The sequence below is a fragment of the Anopheles coustani genome, chromosome 2, assembly GCF_943734705.1.
Source record: "Anopheles coustani chromosome 2, idAnoCousDA_361_x.2, whole genome shotgun sequence".
NCBI classification, from domain to species: domain Eukaryota; kingdom Metazoa; phylum Arthropoda; class Insecta; order Diptera; family Culicidae; genus Anopheles; species Anopheles coustani.
The window spans coordinates 79633405-79658466 of NC_071289.1; the positions used below are offsets into that span (position 1 = coordinate 79633405).

At 43.6% G+C, this 25062-nt stretch overlaps 1 protein-coding gene across 3 annotated transcripts; it reads left to right on the plus strand.

The window, feature by feature from the left end:
- Positions 1-326: 326 nt before the first annotated feature.
- LOC131265445 (cold shock domain-containing protein CG9705) lies at positions 327-25062 on the plus strand. 3 transcript variants are annotated; one of them, XM_058267709.1, is made up of 4 exons: positions 327-554; positions 627-918; positions 24149-24271; positions 24381-25062. In XM_058267709.1, the coding sequence occupies exons 2-4, from the start codon at positions 755-757 to the stop codon at positions 24544-24546; spliced, it is 453 nt and encodes a 150-aa protein (XP_058123692.1). In that variant the 5' UTR covers positions 327-554; positions 627-754; the 3' UTR covers positions 24547-25062. The 3 variants fall into 3 exon arrangements, with proteins under 3 accessions (XP_058123692.1, XP_058123691.1, XP_058123693.1); XM_058267708.1 differs by having other exon boundaries at positions 327-532; XM_058267710.1 differs by having other exon boundaries at positions 327-525.

Consider the following 25062-nt stretch of genomic DNA (forward strand, 5'->3'; position numbering starts at 1 on the left):
GAACAAATTTATTTGAATATCAGTTTCATCGAAAATTCGACCGTCCAGTAAATTGATCGATTTCGGCCACTTTTGCAGACGCAAAATAAACTAGTTCGACGTAGAATTTTCCCATGAACTATTTGTTCAAAATTAACCATAAATGCTTCTTCCTATTCCAAACTACTTTATTTACTATTTCATTTAGTTCTTTTTGGTTATTCAAATCCCAATTCACTTCTGGATGAATTTACTGCAACCTGTATCGGAATCTTAAGCACTTTGACTCACGACGTGCTTCGTTTATTCTCGTCGAAAGAACGATTTAGTTTATTGAAACACTTCACGGTAGACGGTTGTACGTGCGTGCTTATTGTGTAGTCCACTCCAAAGCTTTTCTAGCGTCCAACGGCGTCTTGCGCCAAGTAAACGAAAGATTCAACCGCTGTGTGGTTTCTGGTGAATGTTTTTTAAAATACACCTTTTGTGATTCGACGCGTGCTTTTGTAGCCAGCGGGTTGCTTAGCTAACGGTTTCAAGAGCGAGGTAAAAAGTGAGTCGCGATCTAGTGTTCTGTGCGTCGGATAGTTCCGAGTGTATCGGTAGCGGTCGATTGTTTACAATTAACAAATTAAAATCGATTTTAGTCGTCCAGTGCGCTTTCCCGTCTCGGGCCGTCGTGTATAGTGGTTCAATCAATCGGAGATCCGTTCAAGTAGCACTACACGCAGCTGCATCTTTGCCAAGTGAAGCGCATACCAGAACAGGAAGCGACATGTCCAGCAGCATCCAGATTACGGCGGACGACAAACCGGCGACCGGTATCATTACGCCTACAAAGACGCCGGCCGGGCCTCCACTGTCCAGCATTCCCTCCAGCCCGTCGCATCTGCAGCTGCCCTCGCCGATCATAACGCGCCGCACGAGGACCGCTTCCACGTAAGTAATCCTTCTTGGTTTCCGTTATCAAATATACAGCTGGTTTTCCCTACCTGGATTCAGCTGCATTTTTTCTGTGTTTTTGGAGGGAAGGTGAAAACATGGCGCCGAACGTGCGACGCACCGAAATCCGTATGGTCGGGGTCGACGAAGGTCAGACAGAAGTCTGCGTCGATAACGATGAAGATATGGGTCCGCGAATGACGGCGTCTAAAATGTGCTCCAGCCGCGGCAGTGTGAGTCGATGAATTCTTTGTTTTTTCGTTCCCATTCCATCTCGGAAGGTTGTTTTTATATTTTTGATAATAACTTCTGCAACGCATAAGGGACGGATGAGGCGGTTAAGATTAACGCACTATTTCTCGCTTTTCGAGGGAGGACATCAGCATTGAACGCCTTGTTGACATGACAGTGGCAGTCTTTATCTGACCCGGGAGTAGACATGTTGTGTATAACGACGTGATAACAAGCAACTGATAAAACCGGAATCGAATGACAATCAGCTTTGCTTACAAGGAACGAACACGTCCTTCGTGTGGACCAAAGGGAGGTTAGCAGTAGGGAAAATTGATGTCCCATACGTGCCCGGAAACCGGAACGAACCGGCGGAATTCGCCGGCTTGTCTGATTTCATAGGCCACAGGTTCTTCCTACCATCCGTTGTTACTGTTCTTATGTGATTAACCATGGCGCACGTTTCCACGCGGGTTTTTTTTTAATCCACGGACAATACTAAATCTAGATGACTCAACGCAAAACGAGCGAACGTGGTCGCTTCTTCTATACCCAAACCTCGAAATATCTCATGCACTGGCGGAGGAAGGATATCCCAGAAGTGTTTCATCCGCAGGGGGTTTCAATAATGACGTAGGCAAATCAATTACTCCCCCGGAAAATCTTTGCCCAGACACTCCCCTGCTCCATTCTTTTCCCGCGTGGGCTGGACGCGATGGCTTGTAAATGGGGGAAAACGATTTATTAATCACGACCTCCGCGAGTCCTGTGCCTACGATCCACCCACGGAAGGACATATAACTCAATTTGGTACACCCGCTTCCGGAATGGCCGGGAACATGGGCTTCATGGGATCATCCCTCCCCATCAGTCATTAGGACCGTCGTAATATGGCACTTTAATGCGCTGGGAATATGCGTTCCATTCTGGCAGCCCGTTTGATATTCCCATGATAAAATGCTTAAAGGGGATGTACTCGATCAGCTGTTTCTAGTTCCAGTATGAAGAGCGCCATCATCCATGGTTTATTATAACCTTTCTTTGGGCTGTTAATTGTTGGCTTCTACCCGACAATAATTCTGCCCCACAGAAAGTACCGTGGCTTTATTCTCGGTCCGACTAGAGACCCAGCTCCAGCCGCCTGTCTTCTATTGCGTAAGTTAGGGCATCCTCCTTCTTCCTCTGCGGTGGAACAGAAAAATATGTTCTCTCCTGGAGAGCATCTTGGTAGCAGTCAGGCCCCACCACCAGCGTGAGGTGCTAATTGGAAGCTATTCCGTACTTTTCTTCCCTTCCACTACTGTCCAAACCAATTAGCCTCAAAGTATCTTTTGCGCATCGTGTGGCCGCCCCGGGGGGATAAAAGGTAGCACCAGGTCCTTCTGTCACTGCCCGGAGCACTGTCTGTCTAGCCTTTTAGTGGTGTGAACAATTTATTAATTTGTTTCAATTACGTGCCTCTTGCCTTCCATCCAACCAAAATGTGACCTTCCGTTTCCTGTCCTGTCCGTTTGTGTTCGTGGTCAATTGTAAGCCCTAGAACAACGTCCGCGGGCAACTGTAGCCTTCGCGCCTGACATATAAAAGTTACACTACGCGTTTGAGTGCCGCAGAATTGACACGTGATATTTACGTGTAATCAATAATTAGCGTTGGAAATATGCTCGCAATCTACCATGCAATGTGGTTTTTCTGTCCGTTTGTGTTTGTTCTTTGGCTTAAAATCACTCCATACGAAGGTTTTTGCATGAACCGGTCCATCATGCGGATGAATCAATTAAAGCGTCCGTGATTGAATGTTTCATCAGTATCCATGCCGGTTGATTTACATTAATATTTATCGCGGAACAATCATGTTCCGGTTGAAACCGGAGTTTTATTTTATTGCGTTTTCCTCCAACTAGATAACGTTATGCAACTGATATCAACTTGTAACTGGCACGGTAGCGCTCAAGGTTGGCCGTTTGCGTTATGAAGTAATAATTATTCCTCCACTTTGCCAAGGTGTTGTTACTTGAAACCTTTGGTAGATTATGAATTTTGATCTAGTATTTTTTCCAAAAACTTCTATTGGCAGCAGCAAAATGTTCGTTGAACTTTTTGGCATTTGAAATTGAGAAAGTGTCGGCACAGCTAGTTGGTACCGCTTTCATTTCCATCGGGCGGAACTTCAACCGGTTAAAAATCTACTTCCCAAAACGATCGAACTGCAACGAGGAGTAATTTTTCTCACGATGGAATCATCCACCCCACTGGAAAGCTGTTTTCCGGCTGGAAAGTGTCTGCTTTTAGGGGGAAAAGTCGCCTCGAGTAAAAAGTGGAGGTAAAAACAATGACTTTGGAACTAGTTTTATGAGGTGATGGTGTTGTTGACTGTGAGGATGGTGATGATGCCGATGGGAGAAGGTTATGATAATAATGTAGAGCGGCGACCGGTACGGAGCTTCAAAGCGAGCGGAAAATCAGTTCAGTTTTGAAGCACAAAATGGGGTCGAACCAAAAAACCGTACGGCGGCGCAATCCGGTCCCTGGCAAAAAGCGGAAGTGCTAATTGCAATTGCATACACACTCCTCGACCGGCGAGACGAACTCAATTTACGAGTTTTTGATTTCGGAGCTTTTCTTTTCGCTAACCCATTTTTCCACAATTCCGAACCAACTTGGGGCCATATGATGGTGTTTGGACGCACGGAAACCTTTGCCATCCGATGCATTCGCCATTGCAACGGTTGGCAACTGGGGGTGAGATTTCTTTCGCACATGGGTTGGGATTGCACATCCGACCGGGTCGGTAAATCATCAAATGGCAATAAATAGACGTTGACCCAATTTTTCGCCCTGCCTTTGTATCTATCTAAATAGCGTTAGTTATTGATTATCGATGCTCGTTGGCAGCAGCAGCAGGAGTCCCCCGTTTTCCTCCTTTTGCCTACCCATGATGAGATGTTTTCTTCCACCTTATTACCTCAGGCATAATAAGGTCAATAATTTCGCTGAAAAGTTTTGGCAGTTTCCCGCAGTTCTTTTTTCGCCCTCTTTATACCGGTCCAGCTCACTTTACTTTTAGTTTTATTTTCCTGCAGTGAAACACCGTTATTACGACTATAAATCGAAAGATGCATTGCTGCAGATGAATCGTGTCTGCTTCGGAAGCATCGGAACAGGTTCCCGGACCGGCTCATCTTGGAGTGGCTTCTTGTTCGTTCAGTTCGTGTGCTTTTCTTCATCTTCATACCTCTACCGTTCTCTGCTGGCCGTACCCGAAATACTGGTTTTCCCACCTTTTCTGGCGTCATTTTCTTCCACGGACGGTACGATGAACTTGTCTCCTTAGGTCTGCTCGGCTTGTCGAAACGATCGACCGCACAAGATCGACGTGGAACGAGCGCGCCGATAAGTTCAAGAAAGCGACCGTTTGTTTGTGTTACGCCTATGCTTTTTTTTTCTTCTTGCAACGTACGCACCATCATCATCATCGTCATCGTCGAAGGAGGCAGCAAAACGGAAGCGACTCGATGGCACTGTTTATCTGTTTTCTCCATTTTTTTTTGCCGCTTTTCTTCAAGTGTCTCGGCCGGCGGCTAGTTAGTAGGAGAAGAATTTTTCCTTACGCAATTCAAAACACAACACTACTGCACACACATCTTGGAACTGCGGTGCCTGGTGTTGTTGTGTAAGCGAAAAGAAATTTTTTAACCGGCTCTGCGGGTGCCGGTACCACCTTTTTCCACCGCACAGAGAATTTTTGTGTATTTATAAGTCCATGGAGTCACACACCGCGAAGTGGGTCAAATGTCGAAGACGAAGATTATGGTTGTGATGTAAGAATAGTCATGCTTTTCCAATACGCTTATTGTTAGATTTTAAAACGATGCACAGAGTCAGATAAACAAATTCTTTTATCTCTTATACTTGTGCTCGTTATGGAATCAAAAAAAAAAAGATTACTTTTGTGTTGAGAAGTTTAAAACTTGTTCTTATCCAAACTCATCGTTGATTAGAAAAACAAAACTCCGAAAAACAACTTCATTTCATTTTAGATCCGCACGTAGAATTTACATTAATTTGGTGCTTCATTTCCAATGTTACTTCTCAATTAAACAAACGACACAACCGCCGTGTCTTTCCCTTGGTTCGCAAACCATCTCGCTGATTGCCTTGTGTTATCTAATTGAGTCAGGGTTCTATTTCGATTTTCCAATCGATCGGAATAAACATTCGCCCAAATAACACCTGCTTCCGAAGTTTCATGTTCCCAGGAAAATGACCACCCCGGGGGACAAACAGGAAATCGAACATTGGGTGACAACAAACGGCACGATAATCCAATTGGCTTCCGGGAGCGAAACATGCCCCCCCCCCTGCCCCCAGGGGCAAAAAAGGGAACGTCAACTCGGAGGCGGACAGTTTAATAAAATGACACTGTTTCGCACTGCCAGAGGGCGGCCACTCATTGGTTTGCTGGGGGTTGGTGACATTAAACGTGCCGAACATCCAACGCAACTAATAGTGGAACCCATGGTAGGTTGGGGAACACATTTGGGACTCGATAGCGCACCCTGACTCTGAGTCTGCCGTCTGTAAAACTGACCCGCTCCATTTGTTTGGGTCGTACATATTTGTAGCTAATTTTCGTCCACCCTTTTTCGCCCCTTGGCCACCCGACTGAGTGTTCTCGATAATGCTTGGTGAAGTTAACAGACTCCTCTTCCACACACTATCGATGAAAGGCAAAAACGGAAGGATGGGGTTTATTAGCCCATCCACTTCAGGGGGGGTTTGTTGTAGGTTCGTTGGCAATCATAATTGCGACCACATCACTATTGGTGTCCCCGCCGTCGGGTCGGCGTGCGCAATTGCGGACACATGATCACATCGTTTCCGCAAACAGTTTATGACACCGGAGACAAATATCCTTTCCGATGGTATGGAAATGCCACTCCGGCAGCGAATCCGTGATACGACGGGGAATGGTTCGGGGGAAAAATCGTGCGAAGCAAGGAAAGGAAAATGCCATCTACAACACCCAATACGGCAGACCAAATGCTAATGGAAAATGTTTCACACGGAACTACCAACTTTGACACGTGTCTTTTCCAATTGAAATTTATTGAGGTTTGAAATTATTCCTCCACGAATCCTTTGACCGTGGAGGAGCATGGAGGTTGGGTTGCGTTCCGGTTTGTTACTTTACCGAACACTTTCAAAGGCATCGGAACACGCAGAATTGTATGGTAATTTATGCGTGTTTTTTTGTGTGTTGTCATTCTAACTGTCGCTTTGCGCAAAGAGAACATGCACAATTTATGAAAGCTTAAGTTACGAAACGCGTGTGATTGCCCGTTTACGCCTTCGCTGTACAGGATTAATCAATAATGGAGAAAAAACCCCATGCCAAACAATGTGCACTGATTGGATTTGGGAAAAGAAAAAAGAAAACCCACCCCGGGGGGGGGGCTCGTTATTGCCTGTCCAGATTATTACGACGCTGGAATTACACACTGTTTTTAATGATAAAAATGTCCAACGTGACCGTTCGCCCGGAGGGGCGTGTCACGTACGGAATTAAATCACATTTAACAGGGGTGTCACAAAAAATGGGGAAGCTGACGCAACACTTTTCGATGCCGCTTTTTCCCCGAGATCCTGGCGGGAACAAAGAAGGACATTCCATGCTCATGCTATTTGTTGTTGTTGTGTGCCCTTTGACAACCGATTCAACACCGTACAAGTGGCGGTTGGTGTGTCACAGCCAAGGAAAACCTAAATTATGGGTGTGTGTGTATACTTGTTCAACCCTCCTACTCCACGGGGCCAGTTTTTCCGGCAGCCCAAAAAATGCAAATGACACCACCCAGCAACAATGTGCCGCTTTGGGCATTCGGAGGGTGGCCGTTTTTCGACCGCAAACCCTTCGAATGTCTCCCCCATCTGCTCTGGATAACGGAGCACTGGAAGACTAAAAAAGATGGTGAAGTAATGCCCTCCGGGAAATGTGTATTTCCTGTCTGGTTTTTGTTTTTGACGAGCCACCTGTAAGTTTCCCTTAGTTCAATTTCTTGTGGTCGCTGAAAATCCCATTGAACTTCGGATCAGCGTTCGTTCAGCGTCAAAGGTTTGTTCTTTTTCAGTTGTTCGCTTTCAACGAGGCTACAAGTGGATCTTTGGAAGGACCCGCCGGCCATTCCATGGAACACGAATGCACCTTCTACTAAAACTATTCTTTCTATTTTTAGATCACAGATAATCAGGACCTTTGCGAAAAAGAGGAGCAGAAATTGGTACTTTTGAAGGAGAGTTTAGGATGTACTCCTTGCCATCGACGCGAAACGACGTCATAAATTTCAACATTTGTCTTGAATATCGTGGTACGGCAAACGTGTGTGAAATAATTAATCTACAAGGACAACGATTGGGAAATCCCATCAGAAGGAGCAATTAGTAGAACAAATGATCGTATTAGAACAGGGAAAAATTGTATTAGTACAGAAGAGGTACAACTTCAACGATCAACTTGCGCCAAGTCCATGGTCACGGAGGCGTAAGCTTTATTTTCGTAACCACCATTGCTTTCTAGTTTTTGAAAATGGAACTTTCGTTCCTGTCGCGAACCATCCTTTTTCCCGAAGGCAGTGCTGCAGCGGCACCGGGCCATGCATATGCATGATGCGCAAAGCATTGTCTAGCTGGTTTCCTGGTCCCATTTGTTATGTCGGGTTTACTTCAGGCGAGTGCTCGATTCTGGCCAGTGGTCGACAAGCTGGACTTGTATAACTGAAACTGGTTTTAATGATTTGATTACAAATCGAACAAATTAGTCCTTGACATTTTTTGGAAGATATATAAAATATTGACAAAAACAAATTAAATACAATGAGGTACAAGTAAATATCACTTTTACGACTCTAGATGAAGACGGGTCACTCACTTTTCGGTTCTGCGATGACCCAACCCCGGATTGGAAATTCGGATCATATCGAAATTAGTTTGTCGACCCCTGACCTTTGGCTAGCTCGTCCGGTCTCAGTCGTCCTTTTAAAGCTAGTGAATCCTACATCTACCCTCACCCTCGTATGATGAGCCTTTGTTTTCCTGGAAGGATCCCTATTTCAAGCCACGCAAAGTAGAATAAATATCATTAGCTGCACATTTTTCACGTCCCATGGACAGGTTTCGAGCACTAATCCGGAAACTTTTGCCTGAGTGACAGATAATAGGCAGCGACGACGATACACACTCACGCATCGGCAACCATCGGAAGGAAGAAAAGAGTGTAGGTTGCGTGCGGATTTGTTCCGTCCCGAGCTAACCGCAGCCACATCCGCAATCGCGCAAGGACTTTGGCCTGCTCGAGCACGAACTTCCGGATTCCGGTTCAGCGCCACCGTCTACGGACGGTCTCCGACTCACTGTGTGTGTATGTGTGCGAATGATTATGTTTCCCCGTTCGCGCCATGTTTTGTGAGGGAGGAAAAACTGATGGCAGCCGCCGGCCCAAGGTAAGGTGGTGGTCACGGCTCGTCAACACATGCACGTACTGTTTTTTTTTGGTCGAAGAAATAGACTCGAAAGCTACCCCTAAAAAAAGACCATTTGTGGTCCAGAGGCCACCTACCGTGTGCACATCAACGTTTTCTGCCCACGTCATCATGCTCCCAATGTTCACCCGAAGACCGCAAAGGCAACCCTCCTCGAAGCTAAGGGTGAATGTTCTTTACGATCATCCGGATGGATTGGCGTAGTGTGCAGTTGGACAAGAAGTGATGGTTAGTCTTGGTAACAAATCAGCCAGGACGGAAGGAGCCGGTACTATTCCTTTTATTCCTGTGGCTTGGTTCTATTTGTAGCGTCTCCGCAGTTAGCAGTGGAACAGAAATAGGTTTAGTTTCGAAAATCGCTTTGAAAAAAGACTTGGCCTGAGGAAGTTGAATTCTCACGTCATTGTCGGTCAAACAAATTGTGTATTATTTTAAAATAATTACTCCTTTGTGATGTATCGCTGCCGGTCGACAAACCCCTATGTTTATCCTTTCGAATGGGAAGATAGTCTACACCGGAGTCCATTTTCGGCTTCCGATATCGAAACCGATCCCGTCTGCCAATATGTTTTCTATTGAACGCGCTGCTGACAAAAGACTTTTGCGACTTGCGGGGAAAGTCTCCCGGTGTTGTTGGACCCGCTTGGGGGGATGGGGGTTGCGGTCTTGAAGGATATCTTTCTGCCAGATTTACCACCCCGATGTCGATAAGTTTACGCCAGGGACAGGACGACGAGATCAATTGATTTATGGGTCGGTACCGGATGAAGGAGGAGCAGGAGGAGGAGTGAACGCGTTTCCTCTGACGGAAAAACATGCTGTTTTTCGAGAACCCGCTGATATTGGGGTTTGCGCTTACGGTGGCCTCCGTTCCTTGCTCTCCATACATTTCGAAATAAGGTACTGCTTAGATATATATATATAAATTTTCCCATCGAACAAAAGTGTATTATTATTCTCTCAAGGTGGGGGAGGGAGCTGCAAAAACATCGTTGTGGGGGTGGTGGTGGTGGGGCTGGTGGGACGTTTCCTTTCCCATTTTGCACGTCACGTTTTGCTCCGGCCCCGTTAAGTTTTATGTTACAACGAGTTGATTAATTATGCATACCCGGCACGACCTACATTGTTGTAGATTGTTATTAATGAGCTTCTACCATTACCCGAAATATGTTTGCAAATACGTTGCCACAAGTGGACTTATTGTTTTGTACCACCGGTGATTGGATTTAAAAAAAGAATTTTGAAAAGTTCAAAGTTACCGTTTGTTTTACAGATTATAACGCGCACCGTTTTTTACGAAAATGTGTTATCGGAAATTTCTTGAAATAAAATATTTATGATAAATTTTTAATTGATTTTGATACCATATTGTTTTAGTTCAATTTTGGGCAAACTGACCTTAAAATCAAGTTCTCTAGTGGCTTATAAATCTTTCCACGAGATGCATTCATATAGATCTTTTATTCGGAATTCGTTTGAACTAATTCATGAATCTGTCAGACTTTGTTAAACGAGGATCGCTTCATATTTTTAAACCTTAAATTTTCTAAATCTTTTAACTTCCGCTAAATATTATTCACAGATTCATGAATCTTTAACAAATCTTTATTAGTTGTCAAAATATGTATAAATCCCTCGTTTCAAGACTAAGTTTCATATATCTGAATTGAATCATGTTGTGCCTTACGAATCTTTTGATGAGATTAATCCGTATGAATCTTTCGTTCAGGATTCATTCCGATTGATTCATGAATCATTGAGAATTAGAATGTCAAAACATTGATGATGCATGGATCAAGCGACCAAATAAAAAGAGGAGACTTAACTATAATTGTTCTGTTGTTATAAACCTGTTATTCAAAGATTCATGTATCTTTGGGATTCATGATCTCTAAGATTAGTGAATCTCGAAATCGAAGTAAAGATTCATTCACATTTATGAATCGGAATCTCAACTACCTAACTCTAATCGGAATGGAAGATTAAGATTTACTTAGATTCATGAATCTTGATCTGAATTACTATGCATAGATCCTCCAGCATACGTTTATTTTATTTGAATATGATTCGATTTACGTCAGGATATTTGAATTGTAAATTTTTGCTGAGTGAACAAGTATGCTACAATCTATTAACTACGGTAATGGCCATTGACACTCTCGTTTTCTTGCAGCTTCTTCAAAGTTCAATCTTGGTTTAATTGATACCTAAAAAGGTAATTATCTTAAGTATTCTGATTACATTTTAGGATAAAGTATACTTTGAAGCGGTAAACTGTTATTTCGGAAAACTACGCTTACTGTACCGGAGCGGTTTCTCATTGCCGGACCGGATTACACCGCCGTTCCCCGGGCGAACACAAAGTCAACATCGGCCAATCAACCGCATACCAGCACCATCGCCATCACCACCTCCATGCTAATCACGGAAGCGGGCTCCAACTCATTGGATAAACAATGTCCCGAGGACCGTAGACCGGCGGGATGAATCTCGGCGACAAAGACCGACCTCAAATCGGATACGCCCTCCCCCCCTCCCGAATCCGGCCAAGGCGGGAAGGGTGGGGTGCAAAAATCGATCGCTAAACCGTAAACCGTCGCTCCGGGCTAACCGCAAAGGTACCATTTTAATCGCCACCGCGTTCGGCGCGCCCGGCACGATAATGGGTTCGATGATGGGCCTGTTGATGGACCGGGAAATTCAAACCGCAACCCAGTCGGCGGGGAACTAAAAATAGTCGCATCAGCTTACTTCCCGCAATTTCCCCCGTTGTTAAAGGTGGTTTGTGTTGTTTGGCAAAGCTTGACTGCAAAAGTAGCAGCGGTTCGCGCGGGGGGGGAGCGACAATGTTGTTGCTGCTGCAAAACCGAGGGACCGTGAAAATGTACAAACCTGCAGGGAGGGAAAACGGGGTCCGATGGATGAGAATGCCATCCATTTACGATAAGAAGAAAGCACAAGCTGATCCGCAAACATGATGCTTCACGTCGAGGACTTCTTCATTTTAAGTAGGGCATTAAGATTCTTCGCCGGTTTTGTCGGTTTGATCGCGTTTAGCCTCTCGAAAGGAAAAGCCAAGAGTAGAAGACACAATCCCGAATTCGAGTCAGCAGGCAGAAACGCTCTTAGACAAGCTTTCTTCCAGCATTTTCCGGCGGGTTGGCTGGCTTGAGACATTTTTGTGCCGAGAAGAAAACTGTGATTAAAAGTGCATGAATTGGCAGGAAAATAATGCTAAAAACAGCGGCGAAAACTTTTCGCATTCGCACATTTTGTTTGTCCTTTTCTTTGCCACTCCGCCGGGTCGTTTGGTGAGATGGATGATTATTTCTTATTTTCCGCACCGAGATATGGAGCTTTCCGTAGAGATTTACATCGTAGGTTGAGGGAAAATAGTATCTTTTTTCTTTGCTGTTTCGATGGTGGTGTGTTGGAGTGTTTTTTTTTCTTTTGCTAAATTTCTTCCAATCAGGAAAATGGGTTAGACGCGAAAAACACTTCAAGTGCTTCCCGTGATTGTCAAAACACTCGAACCGGAAGCGAATCTTATTCTCCGTTTTTTTTTTTATTTTGAGAGTTGCGGCTATCTGTTTGTGTCCGTCCACTTTCTACTCATTTCCCGAGCGTTCGGAAAAAGGGAGCTGGGGTGTATAGATACCTTTTCGATGACGCAAAGTGACGCCAAAGCGGTCGCAATTTGATGGAAACGATTTATTTCCCATCATCAAATCGGTCGCGTGGGCAGCGAAATTTTCCAGAGGACGCGAGCGAACCAGGGCGAGATGGGTTTAGTTATTTGGTGTTTCTCTTATGGTTTGACTTTCCCACTTGCTCGTGATGCCTCTCTGTTTAGTGTGTTTTGACTGACGGCTACGTATCGACGCCGAGGCCAGCCCGGAGAAGATAGTGGACCGGGTGATCGGGAAAACGCTTTTCATCCACTCGCAACGGACCCCGACGGGGACACAATATGATTGAATTGGATGGGACAGTTTTATTGAACTTCAAGGTTTATGTTTCTTTTTTTCTCGCATGGAAAAGGGGGGCGAAGATAACAAAATCAGTTTCTTGGAAAAGGTATCTACGCAAGCAAAGATTTACAATATCGTAGTCGACAATAAATCAACTTGGGTGACGTTCGGGAAAAGGTTATATTTGTTTCGAAAACGTTGATTATGTCCATTGAATTGTATAATTAAGTTTCGTGCTGGCCAAAACACCTTTCCCCCCAACACAAGAAATAACTGTCTTGACATGAAGAACAAAGGTATGGCGTAAATGGTGAGTTGTTTTGGATGTATGGTTTAAATTAGGAAGGGAAAATGTTGGTTTTTTTTCTTTTTATTATTTTATTAAGTACATCATGGAAATGTTTCTTTTTACTTCAAATTTTTTTAAATGATGTGAACTTTGGTGTGTGTTTTTTTTAAAGTAGTTCATTTGCTTATTTTTTTATGAACTATTCATCTCTTTAGAAGAATTAATGTTTTAACTGCCCTTCGTTATCTAACAAGTATCGTTTTTTTTTATTATAAAAAACAAATTCGTTTACTTTACTACTTCTGTTGTTCAATTATGTTTGTCATCTCACACATCATAATACGTGAACCAGTCCCGATCGTTGAAGGGTGCCACAACCAATGATCACATAAGGAGTGGATTATTGGAGCCTTTTTTGGATTGCCCTCCCCATCGGCTACTGACGAGTAAATCCGAACGGTCGCTTCTTGCTAAGAATAATCCACCACTTTTCCTACATCCGCTTGCGTTCGACATTCCGCCCACAGCCAGATTCGAGGGATATCCTTCAATCCCAGCTGTGCTGCTTCATATTCTGATCCCCCGCATGTGTTGGACATATTCTGCTCTCAAGATGGGCTTTCCGTCATGTGTTGATACGACTGAAAGTAAAGTGGGGGAGGCGGTTGGAGTGTGAGATACGTATACGATGTGAGAAAAAAGGATTTTCCACCATCCCTTCGTCGGCCTGAGTTACCGAGTTGTCGTAAAGTGTCACCGGTGACGAAGTGTTTATTTGAAGTTTAAAGCGGTATAAATTTGTCCGACTTTATCCCAAGCTACTGGACGGCAGGCACGTACCGGTGCTGTTTGTTTAATAAACTATACATTTTGTAAACCTTACACTGAATATGCAGAAGACGCCGGAGCTTTATTTAAAGTAGAATTCATTCCGAAACTAATGGATACGAATTATAATCAATTTGAAATCAATATTTGCTGCTAATCTATTTTACTACTTAAGACTGTCTTAAGTAAATGTGATGTTTATGTATTTTTCACCGATTTAAAACCATGTCTAAAATGTCACTCAGGCGAAGTGCCGATGCAGTACGGAGCCACCCCAATCCTTGGAGCGTTTGAATCTATTTCTGTCCGTAACGATTGGTTTTCGATTGGTTACGTTTTTCGTTAGATCCCACCCATCACCACCCACCCTGTCCATTGGTGGCCTTCGCCAAGGTTAGATGGTCTTCGCGCGGATCACAATAACCGATAGCCACCGGCAGGGGTGTATAACAGTTTCACGCGTTTCTCTTAAGGCTTTCGTTGGGGAGGGGGAGTTTTATACCTCGCGCGGGAGTTTAAGGTTATGTCTATGCCCTTTCGTTCGATTTCCGGTTTCGGTTGGCAGGATACGCAGTGGATATTAGACCGGGCAAATGATGGGACATTGGATTGGGTATCATTTCTTTTCGAACGTATGTTCTTCTCCAAACTTCGAAAAATGAGAATTATTAAATTTTCAAAGTCGATCAATTTTTGAAACCCTAATGTGCAACAAAATCGAACTGAAACCATGCTTCCTTTAACTCACCGCATTCTTCAAGGTTGTTTTCAAAAAATGTGCACTAAGCGAAGGAAAAAAGAAACCGAGGCAGGAAAATAGAACACGTTGTATAAACATCGGTTGGAGAAGACCTGGGGTAAAAGCTGCAAACATGAGCAAACCTCAAGGTCGACGTGTTCCAGACGTGGCTGTTTACGCAGAAAAATCTATCCATCATTTTCCCATTTCAATTAGTGTCGTTCGAAATCCGATTAAGGTGTTATTTATACGAAGTTGGTAACCACCAATCCCTCCTCTCCTCGGGATTTCCCGGGAAACATTCCCCGAAACAAGCAAGCTAATCGAATCGAGGCATATTATGGCTACGGTTTCGAATGTTTTCCCCGTCGATAGAATGGAAATATCCTTTCAACTTTTTCGTTTTACTTCCCTCGGACGCATTGGCTACATCTTGACGAGGTCGTCCTGGCTTTGGTTGGCTTTGCCTACCGGTCTTATAGTTCAGCTTTGGGGAGATTTTTGAATGTATAATACATCTCCATCAAATCGCTGCGCTTAGGTGGAACGCCGGGCGTGTACTTCTTTTTCTCTCTTCTGTTGCCGCGTGCAAGAGGCAGGTGAAATATTAAAAATTCATCAGCTGCTTCGCCGGATAAGCCAACCGTATCGGTTCTGCCGGGACGATGGCATTAAGGTACTTAGAGTGAAGGATGATGAACCAAATCCATGAACCAGGATGGCGAGGCCGAAGACTCGGTCCGTAGACACCTACGCATTTATTTACCCATCAGAGAAGTACCGGCTCTTTGGTCGCCTGAAGTCGTAGGACAATGTTGGTGGTATCTTCCGAGTACAGACGGACGTAAAAATGGAGCGAAACATTGTTAACGGATGAAAGCGACCGAAAGCCGTAGTAGAATCGAGCTAGAAACAAGGGGCGGCAAATATGATAGAAATCATTTGCCTCGAGGACATCCACTCCGGCACTCCCCCTTGCTGTGGTGTGTGTTGCTTCGAGCCCTTAGACGGTATGTCCTTAAACTCACATAAAAGAAAACCTTCAGCCCCTGGCCGCGGGCCTCCGTCCGCCGACGTCAGTTTTCAGGTCACAAATATTGCCCTTTTCGGGTCGTTCGGGGCAACCGGGGAGTTTTTGATGAAGCTTTTGTTGTTCCCTTTTCGAAACAGCTCCTCCATCTCCTCCCGGATCCCAGTGAGTGAGTCTTATCTTTCGCGTCCGTTTGGTACACGGCATTTCCGATCTGGATTTGGTGGAAGACTGTTTTGGGCACGGTGGAAATTTGTTTTCCTCCAAGATGACCTACGGCACATCTCGAGGATTCTTATCATCTTGTGTCACACCAGCAACAGTAGCAGCTAGCGGGAAGCGGGGTAACATAAAGAAAATCTAATGTACAAGAAATAACTCCAATTTGTATTAGGTTCCATCTCACCCATCGGAGCTACTCGTGAGGTTGTCCTTTGAGCTCTGTAACCTTCACTAAGAGGAGCCAAAATTTAACCCGATAAACCAGACCTCTTTTGTTAGCTTGTTGTTCGAATTTTGTTTTGATAATTTGTAATTTTTTTAAGTAATATACATAACTACTAAGATCGAGAGAAAAAGTGATCGGTACAAAGCTATTTTCTGTTTCGCCATAGTTTTGGCCGTTAGTTTGAAAAGTATGTTTACATAATGCAAGTATGCATTATGTGGGAAATCCTCACAACAATATAATTTTACCATATTTTAGCGCGATCTCCACGATTTTTAGTGAATCCATGCAACCTATTAAAACGATCGCCGGAGCTTTTAAGATAATACAAGCGCCGTTTGGTGACTCTGTCCAAAGCATTAAGAAGATAGGCGACCTATTTAAGAAGATGGGTGCAGGCTTAGCGTTCGTTCAATACCGTGGATTTTTCATTTTGTGGTTTGAATTTTCCGTTACGTATAAATATGTTCGAATATTTGTTCTAGCTTAATTGTCCTTTCAAGTCTCAAGGGAAATTTATTCTAAGGATTCTAAATGAAAAAAGAGCTTTAAATTATATTTTCGTAAAGGTCATCTTCTCATAAATATTCTTACCACCTTGTTTACAGCTTTTGTTATCTGTAGTTTTTATTCACATTTGTACATTGTATTATTTGGTATATAATTACTCCTTCATAATTGGTTCCTTTTCTAGACATTTTGTGATGTATGACCACATATTGGACGTGTAGCTAGCAAAATCGGAAGTACTGAAGATGAAAGCGATTGCCTTTTCGATTGAGTGGTGAATGTGTGTTAAATAGTGAGCTGTTGTGGTGAATCCAAAAGATGTGTAATTCCTTGATTAAAGATTTTTTTCCTGAGCCTATCACTCCAAAGAAATCCTTTTGGTTAATATTATTTCACCCTTGTTAGAATTATAAGAATCGGTTCTAACCGGCTTTTCTGCATCTAAAAGATATAACTGTTAAAAATTCAACTCTGGATTAATCCACATTATTCATAAGCAAAATAAAACCCTTTTGCCAAATTTGAAAACCAAAGAGCAGATGAATATATTCCCCGCGTCAGCAGCTTCGTCGGTAGCTTCGTCAACTTCGTTTTGGGACACACTTTTCCATACTGCGCCTTTCAATAGCTTTTAACATTCCGGGCGCGTATTAGGCGGTGTGCTAATAAACACGCATAAATTTGCATGTTCAATTCAGGCGGAACCCTTTTGCATCTTTTCCGCTCCCCCAAAAGGATAATGAATTTACGGCCATCAGCTTCAGCACGTGAGTTCCACCGAAGGATGGTTTGTGCCCCCGAAGGGTTGTTTTGTGGCAAAAAAGGGAAGGCGGCAAAAATGGAGTGTTAATTAGCTTTTTCCGACTAACTTACTTGCTATCAATTTTTCCTAACCCCCTTCCCGTTGGGAGCCACCAGAGGGGGGGCTCACAAATAATGCCATTTTGTATGCGTGCCTGTACTCCACCCCTTCCGTCCCATGTCACAAAGAGAGAGCAGCTAGTTTTTCTATTTTCCAAATTGCTTAACAAACCTTCGCCTGGGGAACGGCCTGGGATAGGCTTGCGCAAAAAGTGTCTGCCATCACTGCAGCAGCAGCGCCCCAGTGCCTTTTGGGACCCCCTCGGCACGGGCTCGGTCCCGGTTTTCTGTCACTTTAGCATTAAACCCGGCGGCTTGGTTGGTTGTTGCCGCGTTGCTCCTGCTGCTCCATAGCGTCCGAGAAGTCGTACTGCAGTTTTATTATTCATGATTCATCGTCCTAGCTCCTCGTGTGTTCCGGACTCCGGCCTCTGCTGCTCATGGGAATTTGAGCGCTTCGTGTTCACACTTGACCGATGGCAAGGATAGATGAATGGATGGAGGGGGATGAGGCGCCCTTCCGATGCAGCAAAACGCAAAACGTTGGATGCACTTAAGAATATTCCGCACTTAGCCGGGTCGGGAGAGCACAGAGCAGAGGCAATGGACTGGAGATGGAGCTGTTGGTTTAGTGTCAAAGCATATCGTTCCATCTGAAGCGCCAGACAGCGCCACGGGAGACGAAGATCAATGGCGAACCGGAGACGAGGCGCGCAGTCCACCACACGTTCAACCGGGCAGCATAATTTTGCTCAATAGAGTGGAAGGAGATCGATAAATTTGTTCGTGGAGGTTATAGTTGTGCAAATATTTCTCGTACGTCCAAAGATCGTTCGCCTTGGAGTAGATGCGCACCGGTTGGAATCAACCTTTCCTTGATGTCGGCGTTCGTTTCATAATCGGCCCCGGGAAGGACTTGAATGGGGCAAGGAATGAATTCCACTTGGACGTGTTTTTTCCGAAACACGACAAATATGTTTCGCATCCTTTCAAAGCAACCTGTTGTAAACGCCGGTTGGAGAAACACCAAGAACAGGATGTAGTAGATCCGGTTAAAGAAATGTCCGTTTTTTTATTCTTGAGTCTTTACTTTCTCTTTCGTCCGTCTTCTCGGTAATTAAACTTTTCTCAAACTCTTCTCGGGTACCCCCGTTCGATATTTCCTATTCGACACATTTCCATAAAATGATTGAGTTTTGATGATCTTTTAATTCTCGCCGGAGGAAAGGATGCGACTTTGTATTCTGTCTTGAAAGAAAAAAAAAAAACAGGTCGGAAGTGTTTGGAGCAAATATTCGGCTTTATGGTTAAGAAATTGTTCTCACCACCTTGTCGCTGTGTAAAATGGGTCTGAGGGTGTTTGGATGAAGGACAAGCAGTTTGCGGTAGTCGAGGCGGACCAAAATTCGATCCACATTGTGGGGAAGGTAAAGAAAATCAAAAAAACGTTATACTATCCTTTTTTTTAGTTGATGGGAAACTGAATATAAGGAGGAAGGAACAAAAACAAAAGAAAAGAGCCCTCGTTTGAGGTGTTTCAAAGGACCTGTGTGGAAAGCTTTGAAGGATGCCTTTCCACTTGTTCAGCATTTTTGACGACAGCTTCCTTTGAGTTCAGCTTCGTTCGGAATGTCATAGCCATGGAAACAAGATTCCATCGCAATAGAAAACTTGGTGATGGTGATTGCATCCAAAGGATTGCAACAAAACTATTTCCACTTCTAGCGAAAGGGCTGGGAAATGTGAAACCAGGAAATGTTGCACAATTTGAATTTAATTTCACTCGCTTGGCAAAAAGTCATTCGTACTACTGCAAGCTAGTGTCAGATTTCACTTTGTTTGGTGCTCATTAACGGCCAGCGCAGCATTCGCACTCTCGGAAAAAGGATTCTGAGTGTGTATGCATGTGTTTTTCTGGGACTCTCCGGAACCAAATAGTAACGCCTCAGTTAACACGTCCCCGGCTGCCGAACTGTGGTTATGTTTGCTTGTCGAAAGCATGTCGCTTTTGCCTAGCCTGGTGGAAAAATAAACACATTCCGGTTGGGTGATGCTGATGCTGCTCTCCCGGTGGGGGAATGCCCGGCAACTTGTCACAACTCGGGAAGCAAAGTTCACGAGAGCACAGCACGGAATATGGAAGTAGATTAGCCATACATCATACATGAGCTTTCCGATCTTTCGTCGTGACGCAAGGGATGTGTTGTCGCGTTAGACATCCAGAATTCCGGCGTCAACATTTCAGATGACATTCTCCTTACCTGCGTATGCTCTAATGTATTCTCTTATTATCTAAACCATTCTAACGATCAGAGGGGCATCAAACGGGGTAGGATTTTCATTTGTGATTGGTTAATATTACCTGGAATATTCAAAGCCAGATAAAACACCTTCCGTTGAGCTATGCTCTCTACCTTGGTAGGCTAAAGCAAATACTTTGGTCGGACTTAAACCAGTTAAGGTAAATGGTTAAAACTTCAAACACGGGGAAAATTTTATAGCATTTAAAGCTTAAGCCATAGAGCATTTTTTTCCGAAATACAGTAATCCTATTGCTGAAGGGCAATACTTCTAATAAATCCTTTGAAATTTAAATGGTCTTAAATTAATTTAGGGCTAGCTGGGGTAATATACACCTCTGAGGTAAAACGCACCTTTTCCACTGATGTATTAAAATTTCGTGTTGATCGCAAAAAAAAGTAGTCACCCTGCAAAAGTGAACTAAAATATGATCACCCTGTGAGCTGGATAGCTTTAGATCAATAGGAACGCGAAATAAAAACACTCAACAAAAAACATCACCGGTTCGGACAGGTTTTGACGTAATTTTGCTGACCACTCAGCTAAGAAATAAACAGTGCAAAAATCGTTGTTTTTATACATGGCATACATAGTTCTGTTGATTATAATCAGCGCTTCAACCTGCATATAAAAACCTTGGTAAGTATGCAGATGCAGTCATATTTTCATTAAACATGTGTTCAACTATGAACTTTGATAGTCGGCGAGAAAGGCATCGGTTTGTAAACACACTAAATCGTATTTTTGTCATTAAAAAAAATGATGTTGATTTATAAAAGCATTGATTCCTTGAATTCATTTCGGTTAAATTAAAGAAAATATTTGAACGTTTAAATTCATTTCATTTTTCTGCAATTCGTTATTTGAGCAGCGGATATTGTAGCTCTATTTTATGGTACATCTTTCCTCATAACTAATTTAATAGTTACTTCCTACTAAAACTGCTGGGAGTCACATTAGCGCAATCACGTCCCGCGGAAGCGTTGTGATTAAGTTATTACTGCGATCAATCTCGCTCGTGTAACCCATGTGTTTGGTCACATTATCGTGTCGATGGAAAGCACGATAAGAAGATAATCGAATTAGCGAAGCCGTGTTTATGATAAATGGAGGATAATGATTTAATCCCGCACCGTGCTCCGCCTTTTGCCGGGCGGCAAAGTATAGCAAAGGAGTATTTAAGTGATACGAAAACCGTGTTGTTATCCTGTTGGCAGGACGACGAGATGAACATTAGAGAAGGAGAAAAAGACGAAATTGTTGATGGTGGGTGTATGGTTTTATCGTAAATATCTTCGCCGTTGGTTTTACGGGCACGTGTTAAACATTTGTCTCACCGGTTCGGTTGATGATGTTTGTGAGTTATCGTTCGTCCTCGGATGGAGCCTTTTTTCTTCGTAGGCATGCGGAAAGCGTATAACCAACTTTCCTCCTTCGGGGAAAGGACATATTTATCCGGCTGAAGCAACGCACACGATATCTATCGGTCGTCACGAAGGATGTCCATTCAACCCCACCGTAGAGTGTCATCCAATGATCCGATGGATACGTCCAGGCGTCGTATGTGGGAGTTACTATAATTTACTTACCATTACACTAAAAGGAAACGAGTCCCGAAACAAAACGGGTGGTGACATCTTTTCTCCGAAAAAAAGCGATACCGTCGCACGTCAGCGCATCGATCACCACGTGTCCCCGGAGGAAGAAGGATGTGTGGGCCAAATTTAGTGGGAAACCCTATCCCCTCACCGGACCGTGGAAAAGTTAGACGTTAATTTGTGGGTCGTGACAGGTCCCATTCTTGTCGCTGGAAAGTAGAACGTTTTGCCAACCAATCAACCCGACAACTTCCGTCACGTAGTCCGTTTGTCACGAGGCCGGTTGTTGAAGGCACAGCAGGATGATAAAGGGAATTGCTTGCCGCATTATAACACGCTGTAAGGTGTGTAAATCTGAAAATTATTTTTTCCTGGTATCTAGGTACAGCTTCCCGGGATTTGAATATTTTTGTTTATCTTCCTTGTAACAACCTCCTTGTAAACAATCTTACGCAATACAGTAAATCAGCATCCTGGGAAACCGATGGTAGCCCACTTCCAAATTGCTTGTTAGTTCCCCCAAAAATCCCAACTTTAGGGGCGAAAATAAATGGGGTTTCAATTTTTATCTTCTTTACGCCAAGCCATAGAACATAATACCGCGGTGTGCAGTTACTTCATTAGCTTTTCATCATCTTCACGAAGCGAAGAAGGAAGGACACGGACATAAAGTCTTTTTTTTCTGCTGAAAGCTATTTAACATTCCCTCATCAAGACCGAGGAGTGCTTTTGCAGCGAGTGTAATCTGATCAGATTTTGGTTTGGATGACTTTCATTCTTCATTCGTCCTTGGATCCATCGTTTATTACGGTATCAGGCGTTTGATTAATTAGCTTAGTCTTTAGGTGTGATTTAGTTTTCGAATTTGATTAGTCTGTTTTTACGTTCTTTGCTGGAACGTGCTTCGGGTGGATGTCAGTTAAGCTGCTATCTTTTTCCGTTCTGAGGAGTGTTTTACCTCTTGTGACTACTTGAAGGGTCAGATGCGGATTAAGCGTTCTAGAGATCTTGAAAACATGCAATGCTTTCACCATTCAATTATTTATTTCAAAATTTTAAACATTTTAATTTGGAGTAAACTACACATTTTTAAGGAGTCAAATTAACATGAAATTAAAATTTTCCTCAATGTTTTTCATTCGCAACGTTTTCGTTGCCAAAAACCTGGTTTTCAAAACCTTATTTCAGGCGAAACCATCAATAATTTTAACAGAATATCGTGTTCCGCTTTTATCGTTTTCTTCGAAACATATTGCATAGTACTTTATGTTTTTATTTTTTAATTCAGTATTTTTTTAGTCAATTCAAAATTACACAATCTTGAAATGTTTAAAAAGAAAAAAAGTAAAAAAAAATGTTAAGGAAAATTACTACATTTGAAAAGGTGCAGGACATTACTTTTGCTAATCCATGTCCATTATCCTTCAACTATTCTGAGAATATTTCTCCTCTTTAATAAAATCCTTAAACGGAACTCTTTAATTCTTGTTAGTGCATCAATCATATATTTTTACCCCAAAAAAACGGCACCTTTTCTGTATCAAAACAACAATTCGGATAAGTTGAATAATTCGCATAATTTCACATTCTTTGTTTACTTTCATTTAAACAAAAATTCACAAACTAATCACGCATTTGTTAAAACAAGCAACTTAGTTGCAAAATAAAAGAAATAATTCCATTATTAAAATTAAAAAAAGTGGGCCAAAAGGACGGGGTCGTTGCAAGATCGGGACCCCAAGCAATTGCTTAGTTTGCTTACCTTACAATGGCAGGATGGTATTCACGGCATTCGAAATAACGATTTCGAGCATGGTGTGTTCTCAAATGGAACCATATCGAAACGGTATTTTTCCTTTAAAATATTAACATTTTCAGGTACCTTTAACGAGCGGACTGAGATTGAGATTCAATTGCGTCCCATTTTTCCCCAGTGCATTCCACCGGGAGCGACGGTGCTCCGCCGATGATTGGATGAAATATTAATATTGCATCATGCCAATACTCGGTTTGTGTGCGGCAACATTACACGCCCGATAAGATAGTAAAGACACCAGAGCGTACCCCTCTTTCTACCTTTTGGGAGCCACACGTTTTCCAAGCCGATACCGCGGAGGGAAAATCGAAAGCATACTAACACGAACCCGAACACCATGAGCGGGAAAACTTTGATTCGAACCATCGTCGTCGTGGTCCGTACGGTTCCCCGTCAATTTGTTGAGCAGAAGTCAAGGTTTTTCCCACTATGTTTCCACATCTACCCAGCATCAAGCTCTCTGGGGCGTTCGGAACAAAGTTTCGATACACGGCGCTGAAAGCCGTACTTGATGCACATTTCCTTCCGGCATGGTTCGAAATCAAATCAAATCACGGCACCGAACGCGGGTGGATGCATTGCTGTGGGAAAACTTTCGGGAGAAGTGCATTTTGGGATGTAGGGAGCTTAGGAAGTTAGGCACAAAAAAAAAGGCGTAACTTATCGAAGTGTCGACATTCGAGCTCATTCGTTCGGAAGGGAATGGATGTTTTATCCGACCGAAGTGTAGTACCTTCCCGAGTGTGTGTGTTTTTTCACCCCAACGACGAGGGAAAACGACACGTGAAGGACGTGAACGTAAGAGCCTTTTTATTCTGCACTTAACAAAAAAAAAAAAAGCCGTCATCATGCAGACACTTTTCGCTTCCAGCACTGAACGCAAATATTGTGTTATCTCCCTGTATCAATATTGAACAGTGTCGACTGTTGACATTACATTTCTCCGACTGTTGGGCCAGAGAACACGTTCTCCTGGGACGGCCGGGGGAACGGGTCAAGTGTTATTCACAGTTTAATTTTTGTCCTTTTTTTTCTCTCCCTCTCTCTTTGCATGTCGCCAACATTAGATCCGATCGTGCCATGCGGAACCCGATCGAGGAGGGTAAGGTGAAGTCGTTCAGCAGAAGCAAAGGGCACGGTTTCATTACCCCGAACGCCGGCGGGGACGACATTTTCGTACACATCTCCGAGTAAGTGTGGCCACTTTCCGTTTCGTTTGTCCAGCTCCTGCGCTGGTGCATTATTTATTTTACCAAAACTGTATATTCTCTCTTCCTTCGCCTCTTCGCGCATTCCCAGCATCGAGGGAGAGTATGTGCCACTGCCGGGCGATGAGGTCAGCTATCGGCTCTGCTCGATCCCGCCCAAGTACGAGAAGGTGCAGGCCATCCACGTGCAGATCACGCACCTGACGCCGGAGAAGCACTCCCGCTGGGAGACGAGCATAGGGCACGAGCTGCATTAGGATCGGTGGACCGGTGAGCCGGAACCGGATCAGCATCACCTCCACCAACATCATCACGCTCAGCAGCAACAGCAGCACCAGCAGCAGCAGCAGCATGTGGTGAAGGGTGGGAAGCATGATTCACGCCGGTGGCCCGATATATCGTTCGATTTTGCGTAGGAAGCCAACGGAGTCGGAATCGGAGTCGGTGTCGGAGCAGACAAAAAGTATATGCGCTGGTAAAGTAGTGGGTTGGGCATTTGGGAAACGAAACGAAAAACACGAACTTCACTTAAAACCCGTCGACACGGGTTCAGTATTTTGCAATGCTAGATAGTGTTGGCGAACGGAACCGATGGAGGTAGGAGAAAGGTTATGTTTATTTTCCCGTGTAATTATAACTATTGCTCTGTTGATACAAACGCAAACAATATTTCTGAATCATATTGCTTCTCGTCGGTCGTCCCTTTCGGGGATGGTTAGATTATTACATGCGTTTCCGTTCGATCGTTCTAGTAGCGGTAAATTTATTGCAAC

Bases quoted from the DNA above. Each gene is read 5' to 3' on its own strand.
- LOC131265445 (XM_058267709.1), top strand. From the start codon at position 755: ATGTCCAGCAGCATCCAGATTACGGCGGACGACAAACCGGCGACCGGT. The intron at 919-24,148 runs GTAAGTAATCCT...CGCCAACATTAG, and splicing joins CGCACGAGGACCGCTTCCAC to ATCCGATCGTGCCATGCGGA. The intron at 24,272-24,380 runs GTAAGTGTGGCC...GCGCATTCCCAG, and splicing joins ATTTTCGTACACATCTCCGA to CATCGAGGGAGAGTATGTGC.